The sequence below is a fragment of the Eurytemora carolleeae genome, unplaced genomic scaffold (genome assembly GCF_000591075.1).
Source record: "Eurytemora carolleeae unplaced genomic scaffold, Eaff_2.0 scaffold879, whole genome shotgun sequence".
In the NCBI taxonomy this organism is placed as follows: domain Eukaryota; kingdom Metazoa; phylum Arthropoda; class Copepoda; order Calanoida; family Temoridae; genus Eurytemora; species Eurytemora carolleeae.
The window spans coordinates 26,198-42,054 of record NW_019396810.1 but is presented as its reverse complement, the minus strand read 5'-3'; the positions used below and the strand labels follow the sequence as shown (position 1 = coordinate 42,054).

Genomic DNA, 15,857 nt, shown 5'->3' with positions numbered 1-15,857 from the left:
TCTGATTTAGTACTTCTTAGAAACCTTATTTATTATGAAATATAATTTGCATCAATTGCTGTTGCGCTAATACAAGCTGTGATGATGTATGTATTTGTACACTGAAGTCTGAAGGTGGTTTGTAACGAAATAATCCCCCACTTGTAACACCTAAAGGAAATAGAAACTAATCTATACTATATAGTAGACTAGTTTTTTTTCTTGGCCAAATCCCAAGTTTACAGGGATGAATTTTAAGAATTACAAACATGAAAAATAAAAATGAAAAACAAAATTTTCTTTTTTTAAATTTACATAAAAAGATAGAAAATAAATTGTGACTAGATTATATCCCTAAGGGTTCAATGAATACACACAATACAGAAAACTAGTTATGTATCTATCTATCTATCTCTCTCTCTTATTTATCGATCCATCAGCTGAGAAATGCAGGGTGCTGGGTGACCATGAAACTCCAACCATTTTAATAATTTTTTTTAGGTGGGTTTATATCTTGAGAAGAACCTTAATCCTAATTGAATAGGAACTGATTACACTTCTCAAACTCAAATTTTCTGCAACAAATATCTTTGTAAATAGATTTATAATGTGGAAAAATGATAACTTAAAATTACAAAAATTATTTATTTTTCTGTGCTCGTTTTTGCATAATATAAAAGTATATTCTGGGTAGGAGGGTTCGAATTACAACAACCAATCGATGATGAACTGGAGCCAAAACAACCTAAACAAAACTTAGTATAATAAAGTAGATTTTTTATTTTAAAAGGATGTTTAATTTGCTCCTCCGCCATCAAGGCAAGTTCAAAAAGAGTACCTAAACAAAACTTTTTAAAGGTAGTTTTAGGAGATTACCAATTTTCAGGGACTGTTTGAATTATTTGAAGTCATACTCGTTAATTTAAACTATTATCTATTACGAACAGGGGCGTACAAGAGCATTTGTGTAGGGGGGGGGGGTTCCCCTTTTTTGCTGTTGCACCCCCCCCCCTTGGCAACATTGTGCAATCTTCTAATTTTCGTTTTATCTATAACGATTTGCAACGGTAGCCTTTCAAATATAATTAACCAACGAGTAAAAAATCTTATTTTTTAAAATAAAACCCTTTGATTTTGCATTCTCTTATAGAAGGGTCGCTTAAATATCAAGCCCTAAGGGTGTCCATATATGTACGGTTTAAATATTCAATCAATTATTTTGAGTTTCATGAGACTAAACACAAATTTGAAAAGTTTATCATATAATCATGTTTCGTATATTACATTTCATGCAAAATTGTGTGTCTGCTACAGGGTGTCCCAATAATCATGGGAATTCAGTGACAAATTCGATATCGTCTTTTCAAAAAATTCTTTGATTTAGTATGTGATACATACTGAGAAAGCTGTAATCTGTAAAAGTTTCGTCTGCTATGTTCACATTTTATTTGTTTATGTTTTGCCTGCATACGGTTGTACTTAGTAAAACAAGAAAATTGCAGTATACAAACAGAGTAAACTTGTCCGTCTTCACTGTTCATCTAATTTTTGAAATCTAGATCATCCTTAAACCTTCCCTGGGGTCCCACAGCAAATTTGTTATCGATCGGTTCAGCCGTTTTGACGTTTATTGGATACAAACAGACAAGCAAAGTATATATAGATAGTACTATAGCTAAGGTGCCCGATGGGCGGTGTTGCCCGTAAAATTAAAAAAATGAATTTTGAATTAAAAAATTTAAATTTTTAGCCTATATATGTTACCCCCCGGGTACCCATGGGAATCCTAAAAAAATGTTCAGCTCATTCGGTTTAGACGTTTGGCCAGCTATAGCTGACATATATATACTAGGCTTTTAGAGCGCTTCGCGCATATCTTCTTTCTCGATTGTGAACATTTTCTCATTGTAAAACAAAAACAAAACAAAATTTCTCGGATTTTACAATAAAAATTTCGTGTACTTTCAAAAGTTTCTAAAAAACGAATTTTGTTGGAGGCAAATTTTTCAAAATTAAATCATCATATTAACCTTCCCCGGGGTCACGACCACGTGAGGTCCCGCAAAACATTTGCGCCCGATCGGTTCAGCCGTTTTGACGTTTATTGGATAAAACAAACAAACAGACACCCACCCACCCAGACAAGCAAAGTATATGTATAAGAGCAAAGAGCTTTATTGTAGAGATTACAGGCTAAATCCTTCTTAAAAGGAATATCTTATTTTCCAATTACTCAGTGCTTTGGATTAAATTTTCTTTAAGGTGGACCCAGGATTTTATTTAATAAGAAACCGGATACAGATTACAATTTGTACGTGTAACTCTCATAGATTTTTCGATGATGTATCTTTGGACCTACTCAAATCCGCCATACTTCACTTCCTACCTACGCCAAATCCGCTATACTACACATCCGACCTACTGGCACGTGTTTTTACAACTGTTAGATGGACTTGTGGCCGCAGCGCCCAGCCTTGCCTGTCCTATCCGTGGCGCTCGGCCCCCTAGCCTGTCCTAGCCGCAGCGCTAGGCTCAGAAACTGTCTAAACTTAACCTAACCCTCAAATAATACAAAAATAAACAGCTGGCATAGGTCCGATATTGCACTAGGTCGGAAAGTTATTAGGTCAGAAGTTCAGTAGGGGGGATGTTGCGTATAGATGATGTAACATTACAGATTTTTCATCTTGTTTTCCCGCATTTTCAGAGAAATATGGTGACACAATACATCAGTACCCGTGGAACTGTGGAATAGAAAGATAGATTCAAGTTAAAGGTTTGAATGGTCTTGTATACATGAAATTGTGTATTGTGCAATGTTCACAGACCAAGTTAACTTGATGCGTTGATTTCCATGCTATTGGTAAAACTATAAGCTTTCTAACAAAATCAAATGAACATAAGATTGCTACAATACCGTCATTCTATTACACAGTTTTTGGGTCTATCTTTAAGATTTTCAAGGAGAAAAGGCAAAACTCGAATGATCTTTTTTTTGTTAAATTATGAAGTAGATTTTCTTATTAATTCCTAATTCCTAATGGATTTCCGGATTGAAAAAATATTTTAATTCAGCAAGAAACAAGTCCAGGAAATGGAAGAACTTTTTCAAACAAAATGAGATCTTAAAAAGTTTAGATTAAAACTAGTGGAATACTTGAACAAAATTAAAGAGTTTTCAGAAATAAAAAACAATTCGCAACCCCCCCCCCCCCGCTCCAACTTTTTTCAGAATCTATTTATTCAAAATTTTATTGGTTTACAACAATTTGAGCATATTTTTTAATACAAATACGATGCACAACGTATCTAATTTCTTAAAGACTTTCAAAGATTAAAGTTTAAAGTTATTCTGAAGAAAGTGCATTGAGGAAAAATGACAACTTTGCAACGTATTTCATGATCAGATTTTTCAAAGAATGCAATTTGTTTAAAAAATATCTAAATAATATTAAAATAATAATAATTATATAATAATATATAAATAATTGTGTAAGCTATACCTCCTTATCCTCGTTAAGAATACTTCTAATTATCTCTTTTGCCACATACTCCACACTATACCTAGATAAAATGGTGGATTAAAAACAGATTATACATACAGTGTGTTTCAAAGTTTAAAGTGACTGTACCTTTAAAACTTTTAACTGATCAAAGATTGTCTGCCTTATTCTCATTAATCTACGAAACCTTTTAATTATACTTTGTTTGCAAGATGTTTCATGTTTAAAAAATATTATGTATTCACTTTCTAGAATTAGCAGAACATTTATCTTTTCTTTCGAATATTCTGGAAGCCGGTAATGTAAAGGACCATAAGCAACGCATCAGCTCAGCAGCTGGAAATTGAATTAACACTGAAACCTGCAGCGTACAACGCGTTTTACAGGAATTTAAGATATTAAAATAAAGAGCCCAACACTTAAGACAGCTGGTATCGTTATAAAAACCAGTTTTGAAACCCGGGATTCACGAATGGGGTTATGCAGCTTTGTAGTTATCAATATTTGTGTCATGACATATTATATTATTTATAGTTTCTTCATATTATCATTTTTTCGAATTTTAAAAGTTGTGGAATTTAAAGCTTTCAATCCCACAAAGGAACTAAACACTATCCTCAAATTTAATTTTTAATCCCGATATTTTTTAAACCTGATGATATTTATATACCTTTGATATTACAAACTTGAAAAGAAATTATCTATAGCAGAATTAATCTAGTTTGAAATATCAAAGGTCAACAACAAAAGGGTTGCAAATATATTAGGATTCAAGGGTTAGAGCTTGAGGCAAGTGTTTAGCTCAATCTATTCTACCCGTTTAGTGTTGTCGGGTCCAGCTTGTTGTGTTTCTCTCCAGATGAGGTCAGAGAGTTCAACGATAGCTCAGTGTTCACATAACCAGGAGATACAACTACAATAATATCCAGGAGATACAACTACAATAATATTCAGGAGATACAACTACAATAATATCCAGGAGATACAACTACAATAATATCTAGGAGATACAACTACAATAATATCTAGGAGATACAACTACAATAATACCCAGGAGACACAACTACAATAATATCAACAAAAGAAAAGTATTAGAAAGATAAAACCAGAAGCCTTTTATAAACTTTTCAGCTAAAAATATGAACAAACAAAATCAATTGATTTTTCTTTCCATGGCAGAATTTACCTAAAACTCGAACTCCAGCACTGTAAACCTCGGCTCTTAAACTATCTGAGAACGCCTGCAATTAAATCAATAATTAAGAAGATTAAAAATCCTTCCTACAGATGTTTAGACTAATGCTCTTAATTATCTTTATTTGACTCAACCTTGATGCTTTTTTCTCGCTGATACTGTAAAAATTTAGAAATTAATTGTACTGCTTTACCCAAAACTGTCTTCTTTACTTTTTAAAATCTCTCTGAAAACAGAAACAGTCCCTTTAAGTAAACTTGTTTTACCTGTATCGCATGTTTACTGGCTGAGTAAGCTGATCTATCAGGTAAACTTATCAATCCCTTTATTCAAACCAATCACAAACTTTTTATCAAAACTGAGGTTTGGCTTATCCCTAATCTTTTACGCTTCCTCTAGAAATACAATATTGGAACTTTTACGGTCCACATACCTTACATGGGGATTATGTTGAAAAAATTTGAAATATTGAGCAAATGTCGACATTAATAATTTTTGGAAATTCCGCGAAAATTTGAGAACAATTAAAAATGACGTCTTTCAGAGTAACTGTTATAAAGCTAAAATTGATAAGAGAAAAGGGCGTGCAAAAGCCTATTACTTAATATGAGTACTATACAGTGATAACCAAAAACTGTGGCGTAGGAAGACGACATTTTAAAAAAGTGCATTTGATGTTATTACAAAGGATCTAGTTTAAATAGTTATTTATTATATAAATCATTAAGTGAACTTGGCCTGTTTACACTGCTGATTTGCTGTGCCTCATGTTCATTGGACTATTTAAAGTCATAACTTGAGTATAAAAGTCAACTTCCTATTCCAGAGTTTTATGGTTAGATCTGTATGATATAAATAGCTCGTAATTTATAAAAAACGCACAACGCAACGGCTTTAATATATAAATCTATAAAGTATGACTGAAAAGGTAAGAACATCTATTTCTGTGAGACCTCTCTTGTCTCTATTCATGAAAATCATGTTTATTGTTTGCTTGATGTCTAAGTAAATAAAGGAGTATATATTTTACAGGGTTACCCACAAAGGATGAGACTGTAAAGACGAATTGATACTCTTCAGAAAGGAAGATCCCAAGGTTGAATTAAATCTTCTGCCCTGTATCCTATATATATGTTTAGTTGTTATCTTTGTTTGTCTTTCTGTTTGTTTGTCCTATCATAACTCAGTAACCCCTAGTGACTGTTTTGTCTCAAATTTTTATTGGGGACCTCGGGAGAACCACGGATATGTTCTTACTTGGTTTTGAAATTCTAATTTCGACTTTTCTTTTGAAAATTTAGTTTCCCAGTAAAATCGACCAAGTACGGGTAAACGGCGTTATTAAACATGAGTAACCTGGGCAACGCTGGAATTCCCAAGCTAGTAGTTTATTAAGTCTTTAATGGCTTATTCAATGATTGGGCATAGAGAGAAACAAGTTTACAGTTTCAAGGAATCATAAATGTGATGATTGAAACAGACAGTCTCATCCTTTGTGGGTAACCCTGTAAAAAGCACTTGAACGCACGCAGCTTCCCAGGGTTATGGGACGTTGGGCAGGGGAAAGTTTTATGTTTTGGGAATTGTAAAATGTTCACTATAGAAAAATCATATTTTGTAAAAATTTTCGAAATAAAATAAAAGAATACTAGCTTAAGGGCCCGACGTTGCCCGAGGACCCATAGGCTACCCCATGAGTGTCCTACATATATTTCAGCCCATTCGGTCCAGCCGTTTGGCCGGTATGGGGAATATATATACGAATGTCTTGTTTTATTATATAGATAGAATATAAAATACAGAGACCCATAAAACTGTGAAAATGGAAGAAGACATTTAAGGTTTATAGCTTGAGATTAAACATAAAACAGGAAATGTTTCTTTTTTTTCAAATTAGTCTAAAAGTCGTTTTCCAATCCCACGGTTTTATGAATCTTACTGTGTGTCTCCAGAGGGAATAAGAAAGTAAATATTTGTTTGTGTTGTATATTCTGCCCCTGAATACTAGAGATATTCACAACAAGCCCACATCCTTCTTCAACCATTCTCTAGAATAAACAAGGAAATTAATTATTAGAGTAGAGGGGAAGGGGGGGGGGGCAAAAGCAGCATATACAGTGGGACCCAGATATCTCTGAAAAAGACGACTTTTAGACTCAAGTTTTGGTTATAAATAGTCCAGTAGACCCAGCAATTGTGCAGTGTAAACAGACCAATTTCCCCTACATAAAAAGTGACTGGTAAAACTATTTGCTTTCTAAAACTATCGAATTTACTTGAGTATCGCTAAAATGTCAACTTCCTATTCCACGGTATTCTGGTTATCACTGTATGATTCCTTTTTATCTGATGGAGTTATTTCATGCATTTACTGGCGCAAAGAAAATAAGTGGCCTGTTGGTTGATTTCATTACTATTTCCACCCTATGTTTTAGTTAGTCATTGAAAAATTTGACAGTATTGGAAAAAATGCAATTGATTTAAAAATAAATTGTGGTTTTTCCTGAAACCCCCTTTAACGTTTCGACAACACACCCTTTAACTTTCATTTTGTTTAGATTTTGAAAATTCGCCAACTCGGCCTTCAATTAAACCGAATAAAGATTATTTTAAGTTAGATAATTACCGTGACAATATTTCTGGTCAACTCTACACTTCCAAAATAATTTACTTCCATCAATCGTCTAAATAGGAAAATTATGTCCAATAACTTCAAATCAAAATTATTAGTTGGAATAGTTGGAAAACTGATTTTGGACAGTTTTTCAATTTTTTGTTGAGATAAAACTAATGCAAAGTTTGATAAAAGCAAACCCTACTTATGAAAAGTTTTCAAATAACGATCCAACACAGGGTTGTACAATAAGGTTAGGTTCTCAATGCGATCCAACACAGGGTTGTACAATAAGGTTAGGTTCTCAATGCGATCCAACACAGGGTTGTATAATAAGGTTAGGTTCTCAATGCGATCTAATGCACAGGGTTGTACAATAAGGTTAGGTTCTCAATGCGATCCAACACAGGGTTGTATAATAAGGTTAGGTTCCCAATGCGATCTAATGCACAGGGTTGTATAATAAGGTTAGGTTCTCAATGCGATCTAATGCACAGGGTTGTATAATAAGGTTAGGTTCTCAATGCGCTCTAATTGTACGGAACATATGTCGTCTTCTAAGATAGATAGATAAAAACCTAATATAATGCCACTGATTATAGAGACGAAAGTGACGTCATATAAGGTTTCTTTCTAATCTACCCGGGGAGATATTATACAACCTTGATCCCTTAGTGGAACTCATAAAATTGAATAAGAAAGAGAGAGCTAAAGTTATGATTTTAAATAGTACCATGAAAGCAAGCAATTGTGCAATTTACACTATACAGACCCATTTTACTTATTTAGCCGATTTTTAAGCAACTGTTAAAACTAATTGCTTCATAACTACATCAAATACACAAAAGATTGCTAAAATGTCGCGCTTTCTTATAATTATATGGGCCCCACTCCCATGTGTGTGCATGATTGCAACAAAACTAAAATTAAACCTTGATTTTTAAAAGTTCAATAAAAAATAAATATCATTATAACGATTTATATGTTTTAAATATGGATATTTCACCTATACACATGAAGCTGGGTATCAACTACTCCGCCTCTCACTGACATTCCACCACAGTTCACCAGGATATCAACACGCCCAAATAATTGCCACGCCTCCTTACTTTTCCCAGCCAATTCGCCCACCTTCATAGAGAAATATAAAGAGAATTATATGGATCCCAACAAATTAATTTTAAGCAAATAAAGAAAAACAGTAAATATCAGAGCTCGAAAAGCAAAATGCGGGGCTTGGACAGAGTTTTGCAAGCTACCTGGGCTCGACACAGGAATTTAGGGGCTCATATTAGTATGCCCCCTGTAAATTCTGGTATACAGGTTGGAGACGATTCGGTTAGACGTATCAAGGCTCAACATGAAGATGAAGAAACAAGATTCAATCTGCATTTACTTTAAAACTTCAAAAGCACACAAATGAAAATTCATTCTTAAAACTTAGATGCAAATTTTAAAGATTATTTTATATATACCATGAATCTAATGTAAAACCATGATAACTATTCAACTAATATCTAACAAATGTTACTTTCAGAATACTTTTTTTTCAGAAAGAATGAGAGGGCGCTTTATAAATTGTATTTTTATACCTCTATTGTACGTATATATTTCATATATTGTTACATATTTCAGTTATCAACTGTTATTATTATTATTACTGTCTACAAATAAATTCTCAACTGACAGAGTTATTTAATCCGAGTGATAAAGAGCTTTGCCATTTCAAGGATCCCATGAAAAAAACTAAATCTTCAGGGTGCCCGTTCGTAAGGTGGGAGCACAAAGATAAACTTTGATTTTAAAATTTGGTAATGGTGATGGACCAAACCTCTGTAGAGTAACAAAAGTAGATGTTAGTTCCACATTTATTGAAAATATTTTTCGGTCTGGGTTGACCCTCGTCAGTTCTAACGATATAATAACCATCAAACTCGATAAACCAAAAAACTGTTTAAAACCACAAGAAAATAAACAAACAAAAAAGATTATTTAAAAAAAATTGGGCTGTCAAATGAACAAAAGGGAAACGAACTCAGATTATGAGATGGAAAAAAGATAATTTGCAAATAAATATTCACTTTTTAAAAATGTTTTAAGACAATTATTATTCCTTAAGATTGTTTCTGTCACGAATGTTAAAAAACAAACTGTTCAGATGTATGTGTATACGGTGGTGGTGGGGGTCGATCTAATTAGCGAAATGAACGAACCAACTTTTGGCTAGATATCCCCCCCATCCCTTGTTGCGTAGTTTTTGTTTTTTCTTTATTCTTAACTAGACATTGTATTGTGTTATGTATCATTTTCTTCAGCTAAATGAATATGATCAAGAAGAAAAAACAGTTAATGGTGTCTGCCCCCCCCCCTTCATCTTTTTCTCTCTACACTTGAGATAAAATAAAGCTTTGTAAAGATTTTTCGCTCCAGTTGAATAATGAATATATAATACAGGGGTTATATTTTCATAAAATACATTAATACCCCTGGCTTGAACAAAATGATGTTAAAGAAAGGGGTTGGAATATTAAAAATTTAAAAATATTCGTTGTATTGAGATTGACATGTTTGTTCCAATTTTTTTTTCTTCATTATGTAAAATCATTTCCCCCCCCCCCTTATCATAAGACAAATCAATCTATAGTTTCATTTCTTACAAACAGAGAATCTCAGTCTTTAAAGAACATGATCATTTTTGTTCTCCCTTGTTAGTTTAAGAAATAACTATTTTGGTTTGCACTTGCTGTGGTATAAAGTTTCTCAAGAAGGATTAGAAGGATCAAGCCTTAAAAGATTATATTTTGTTCCGAGCTTTATTAGTGTTAAAGGTAATGTTATGAAAAGTTTGTGCAGTTGTCTTAATACATTGTGGAAGTTCGTTTACAAAGCTGTAAATAATGTTAATTTCAATTTTCATTACCATTTACAGACGACGATCTAAAAATGTATTCTAAAATATCCGGCAACCATCTTGAATTTAAGGTTACAGTTAATATAAAATTATGGCATGAGGATTATTTTAAAAGCACTGTTATAATGAAATTTTGTTTAAGAGTACAACCTATTGATGTTTAATGTTTCAAACTGCAAATAATTTATCTATTAGAATTCATAGTTTGAAATATCAAAGGTTTACTGCATTAGGTTAGACAAATATTAGAAAATTAGAGATTGTCCTAAGTTATTAATGCCTTGTCTGTATTTTGCGATAAATTACTTGTTCTAAGTCTATTGTCAGGACTGCAGGTACATAAATAGGAACTGAACATTGCATACTCTTCAGCTCGTCCCGAAGCTCCAGCAATTTCTCTGTCGACCTAGATATTTAAATTTCATAAGTATTCTACTACAATGTATTCCACTTAGATTTTTTTTAATAGTTTTTGATTAGTTTTCCTGAGTTTTCGGACTCTGAAAGTTCTCAAAATTCTGAAAAGTTTTCAAATTGTTTATTCTAACAATTTGCCTCTCTTGTTCCATGCCAAATGTTGACCCAGAGAGAAAAATGTATGCAAAAAAAAAACCAAAAAACGGAGTAAATCTGATCCACAGACGATTGTTTTTCGTTCGGGTTCCCTTTATATTTTTTCTTATGATAAGTATTGCAAGTTTAAGTTTTGAAATGTTGAAAGTTTTATAAAAATCTTAAAAAAAGACTAAAAAAGATTAAACGATCATTTTTAAATTTTCATCTGGACAGATATAGATGCTGATCTTGAATAACAATAGAGCAATATTGTTTTTAAACAGTATGAAAATATAAAGGTTTTGGACTTTTAGTTTACCTGGACGCCAGGATAAGTTTAGCTCCTTGTTTAAAAAGCTGTTTAGCTAGCTCTTTACCAATACCACTACTAGCACCAGTCACTAAATAAATAAATATATATATACATTATATATATATTTTTATTTATATATATATATATATAGGTTCAAAATTGTACCTTTATTTGTGAAGCTCTCCTGTATGGTGTTTTTTTTTCAGGTGTAAGGTGTATTTTCAATACTTTTTGAAAATTTGTATATTTTTTTGGTACTTCAATGGCCCTAAAAAAAATCCGCAAACCTTTTTTTCTCTCAAAATCAAAAGTTCAGAAACACAAAAATGTGTAAATAACTTGTTTCTATCAAAATCTAAAATTTTAAAAAGATTGAATGAAAGAATCTCAAAAAAATTTTAAAATTGTAATTAGAAAATTTGCATTTTTTAGTTCTAGTAAAGTTTTTAAGGAAAAGTTGTTTTTCAATGGTTCTGAAGGTTTCAACTGAACAGCGTATATTCAATACTTTAGAATATACTAAAAAGAAAGGAACTAGAGAATTTAAATAACTTTCCTTAAAAATTAGACCAGAACTGAAAATTGCGAATTTTCTTATTACAATTTTGCGAATTTTCTGTGATTCTTTGATTCAATCCTTAAAATTTTTAGGTTTCTATAGAAATAATTTATATGCACATTTTTGCTTTTCTGAACTTTTGATTTTGAGAGAAAAAAGGTTCGCGGATTTTTTCTGGGCCATTGGAGTACCAAAAAAATATGAAAATTTTGAAAAAGTATTGAAAATACACCTTACAGGAGAGTTGCACAAAAAAGGTACAATTTTGCACCAGACGCCGCAAATCACACAAAATTTTTGACTCACCCTGTATATATAGATCTCTACTAATGCCAAAACTAGCACCAGTAACTAAATTTCAGGTTCAAAATTTAGCATAATGTAAGAGTAGCAAATTTTTTCTAAATTTGTTATTCTAAACTTTAACTTTGTAAAATATAGTCCTTGGCAGAAGATATGCAAAAAACGATCCAATAAACGATCCAAAAAAACGATCCAAAAAACGATCCAATAAATGACCCAAAAACACAGTCCAAAAAAACAATCCAAAAAATTATTCAAAAAAAAAACGATCCAAAAACGACCCAAAAAAACGACCCAAAAAACGTTCCAAAAAGATGATTAAACTAATTCGTATATTGTAACAATAGTTTTTGGATCGCTTTTCTATATTTATTTTATTTAGAAAATTTTTTGAAATCTTCAAAGTTTTATTAATTTTTTTTCTATACGATATTATCAGATTACAAAAGATGTTTTAGTCTGTAATTCAAATGTCTGATATACAATTACCGCATATACAATAACCTATTCTGAATATTTCTTATTCAAATGGAGTAGCCGTCTGCAAAGGATGTATAATTATATGGTAGGGCGGACTACGTCAGTTATATCTCCCTTCTATTCCTTACTCCTTGGCGGAACCTGAGAAGGGGCGTGGATATTTGTTGCCCCCTCCCCCCTTTGAATAGAATATTGCTAACCTAGCACAACTTTGCCTCTAAACTTCCCATATCTAGAGTTTAATCTTTGCTCTCTCCACATCTAACATAAAAAATATGTTAAAATTTAACGTAATAAATATTCAACAAAAATTGATTTATCTGGCCCAGATCATGAAACATGAAAAAAATAATTCAAAAATCAGTTAATTTTTCTTTGAAAACCTTTATCGAATGCAGTATTTTAAAGGCGTCATGTNAAGGGGGGGGGTGGTGTAGCCCCCCAAGAACTCTAAAACTGAAACTGAAGAGTAAAGAACATAAAAAATTAGTTTGCTATTTTTTCCCGCTAGTTTTGTTTGAAGGAGATTAAGTAGTACAGGGTAATTGGACTGTATGTGTACCTTCAAAGTATCCAAGAGGCCAAATGTTTTGAATTTATACTTTAAATGTTGCCCCCCCCAGGAGCTCCTGAAGGAAAGAAAATTTCGCCCCTCCCTAAATTTATTTCTGTATACGCCCTTGATTTTATTTTTGTTGACAATAGCACATTTCCTGGTTAAAAGAAGAAGCAATACTTGTGAAAATCCATAGTATAAAATACATGGTGTAAAATACATGGTATAAAATACATGGTATAAAATACATGGTATAAATTACATGGTATAAAATACATGGTATTAAAATACATGGTATAAAATACATTGTATAAAATCCATGGTATAAATCCATGGTATAAAATACATGGTATAAAATCCATGGTATAAAATCCATGGTAAAAAATCCATGGTATAAAATCCATGGTATAAAATCCATGGTATAAAATACATGGTATAAAATACATGGTATAAAATCCATGGTATAAAATCCATGGTATAAAATACATGGTTTAAAATACATGGTATAAAATACATGGTATAAAATGTTTCATTCCCCTCTAGTTACAATTCTGACAACTACGTTTCTTAAAAAAGGATGATTTCATGGCTGAGAAGCTTCAGTGACCAGTTCTTTTTAATTTAAACAATTGATGACTCCTTTCTCAGTATGTCTTGTAATGAAAGCAAATTGAAGAATAAATTTTGTTTCAATATTTGTTAAACCATGATCTCACCTCAATTAATAGCCAAGGTATGGAGAAATATCCACTTACAAGGTTTAGAAATCCAGCCATTATCTCTGGAAATCACAATATTTGGGTTGGAAATCACAATATTTTCTCTGGAAATCCTAATACCCTGTCTGGAAATTTCGATATTCTGTCTGGAAATTACAATATTTTCTCTGGAAATCACAATATTTGGGTTGGAAATCCTAATATTCTGTCTGGAAATCACAATATTTTCTCTGGAAATCCTAATATCCTGTCTGGAAATTACGATATTCTCTCTGGAAATTACAATATTTTGTCTGGAAATTACGATATTCTGTCTGGAAATTGCAATATTCTGTCTGGAAATTACAATATTTTCTCTGGAAATCACAATATTTTGGTTGGAAATCCTAATATTCTGTCTGGAAATTACAATATTTTGTCAAAAAATCATGATATTTTGTCTGTAAATCACGATATTTTGTCTGAAAATTAAGATATTTTCTCTGGATATTACGATATTTTGTCTGTAAACTAAGATTTTTTTTTTCAATCTCTTAGATGAGATATTATTACTAAAAGTAAAAAGAGAATTTGAGCCACGTCTCAAATTCGCCAAAATCCGGTTTCAACTGAGCGCTGACTTAAATCTTGAAAATGTAATACAATTTTAAGTGGAACAAACCATATTTGGGCCGTGTCTCAAATTTAAGCCGCGCGCGGCTCAAATTGTTTAAATATTCTTATTAGAAGTATCTAAAAACTATGAATACATATTTGAATTTCGGAGTTTGAAATTTATTGCCACATCTCATCCCGGATGAGATGACGACCCAAAACTCTGACAGGACAATTTTACATTTCAGTTTGGATTTCTGCAGCTTTCAATTTAGTATTTTCAATGGTTACAAAATAATTTTGAATCGAAAGAAGCTGGTTTTGTTTGACCTGCAGGGAACCATTCATGTAAGAAATATAATTTTAAAAAAAGTTCCTACTGTCCCTAAAAAGTTCCTACTGTCCCTAAAATCTTATCCCAACTGTATTATTAGTCACTACTTTAAATAAATAATGTTAAAATCTAAATATTGGCAGTTTAAACTTTACTAAACGCTCTGCGAGCTCTGCAGTGTACAGTGAAACAACTTTGCAGCTTTCTTTGCCTTTCCTTTAGCAACGTAAGATCATATCAAAATGCTTGCAACCAAGTTGAAATATGCCAAATTCCTTCTTTGTCTTTGCTGCATTAAAAACCTAAGTGTAAATTATAAATGCTCAATTAGAAAACCTAAGATTTGCTTTGTCAGTTTTTCTCAGTTACTGATGAATACCGTTTATACACTTTATAAAAGTCCTGTTTAGTGTCAACCATCTCCTAGTCCCGACATCAAATTTGATTGTATTGTATTCACAAATTATGTCAGACGCTGGAAAAAACAATAATTTTCTCCGAACTATCACAATGAATTCTGTTATCGAGATGTAATAATATTCAAGAAAGAGGTAACTTAGGACTCGTGTAATAAATAACTAATATTGCGCCATTTAAAAAAAAAGTTGATTAAATGAATGAAAATAATATTTCCCATTCCTCTCACCTTCCGGCTAAATGTGCCTCAACAATAATACTCTTCACAGTGTATTAACATTAACTAAACTCAGTTAAATCCTTATCATACTTCTCTGAAACTATAAACAAGTATTGGCAGGATCCATTAGATTTACACACGAGTTTTAAGACTTACGAGTTTCAGATTAAGCTCTAGCTCTTTAATCTTCATGGCTAAGTGGCCAAAGACTTTCTTTACTTTTAGGGGTTGGTTGCAATTGTTAAGAAAATTTAATTACCGTACAAAAAAAAAGAATTTTGAAATACAGAATAAACTCAGTTTTGGGGGCTAAACATTGGTTTAACAATCTGTTAACAAAAAATAATTTTAGGCTGATGTCGCAACAATATCTACGAATGAAAGGATGGTGTGGGTAACAGTTGGGGGCTTAAAACTGGTTTAGCAGTCTGTTTACAAAAATCTAATTAGGCTAATGTCGCAACAATATCTATGTCGAATGAAAGGGCAGTACAATTAGACAGATAAAGAAACTAAGAAATCTTCATCAATTATCTTCAATGTTTACAGATGTAAGTTTAGGTCCCTAGACCTAACACAAAATGGAATCAAAAAGTTTATTTCAT

The 15,857-nt window shown here is 32.1% G+C and overlaps 1 protein-coding gene across 3 annotated transcripts; it reads right to left on the bottom strand.

Moving 5' to 3' along the window:
* Positions 1 to 604: 604 nt before the first annotated feature.
* LOC111708922 (dehydrogenase/reductase SDR family protein 7-like) lies at positions 605 to 15,830 on the bottom strand. 3 transcript variants are annotated; one of them, XR_002766759.1, is made up of 14 exons: positions 15,262 to 15,830; positions 13,685 to 13,749; positions 12,613 to 12,673; positions 11,077 to 11,158; positions 10,509 to 10,608; positions 8,298 to 8,422; positions 7,304 to 7,361; positions 6,675 to 6,725; positions 4,944 to 5,000; positions 4,669 to 4,723; positions 4,299 to 4,395; positions 3,612 to 3,669; positions 3,483 to 3,543; positions 686 to 724 (listed from the first exon to the last, which is right to left on the bottom strand). XR_002766759.1 is itself a non-coding variant. In XM_023482431.1 (13 exons), the coding sequence occupies exons 2-13, from the start codon at positions 13,742 to 13,744 to the stop codon at positions 620 to 622; spliced, it is 912 nt and encodes a 303-aa protein (XP_023338199.1). In that variant the 5' UTR covers positions 13,745 to 13,749; positions 15,262 to 15,830; the 3' UTR covers positions 605 to 619. The 3 variants fall into 3 exon arrangements, 1 of the variants encoding a protein (XP_023338199.1); XR_002766760.1 differs by having other exon boundaries at positions 3,612 to 3,660; XM_023482431.1 differs by lacking the exon at positions 3,612 to 3,669 and having other exon boundaries at positions 605 to 724.
* Positions 15,831 to 15,857: the final 27 nt, after the last annotated feature.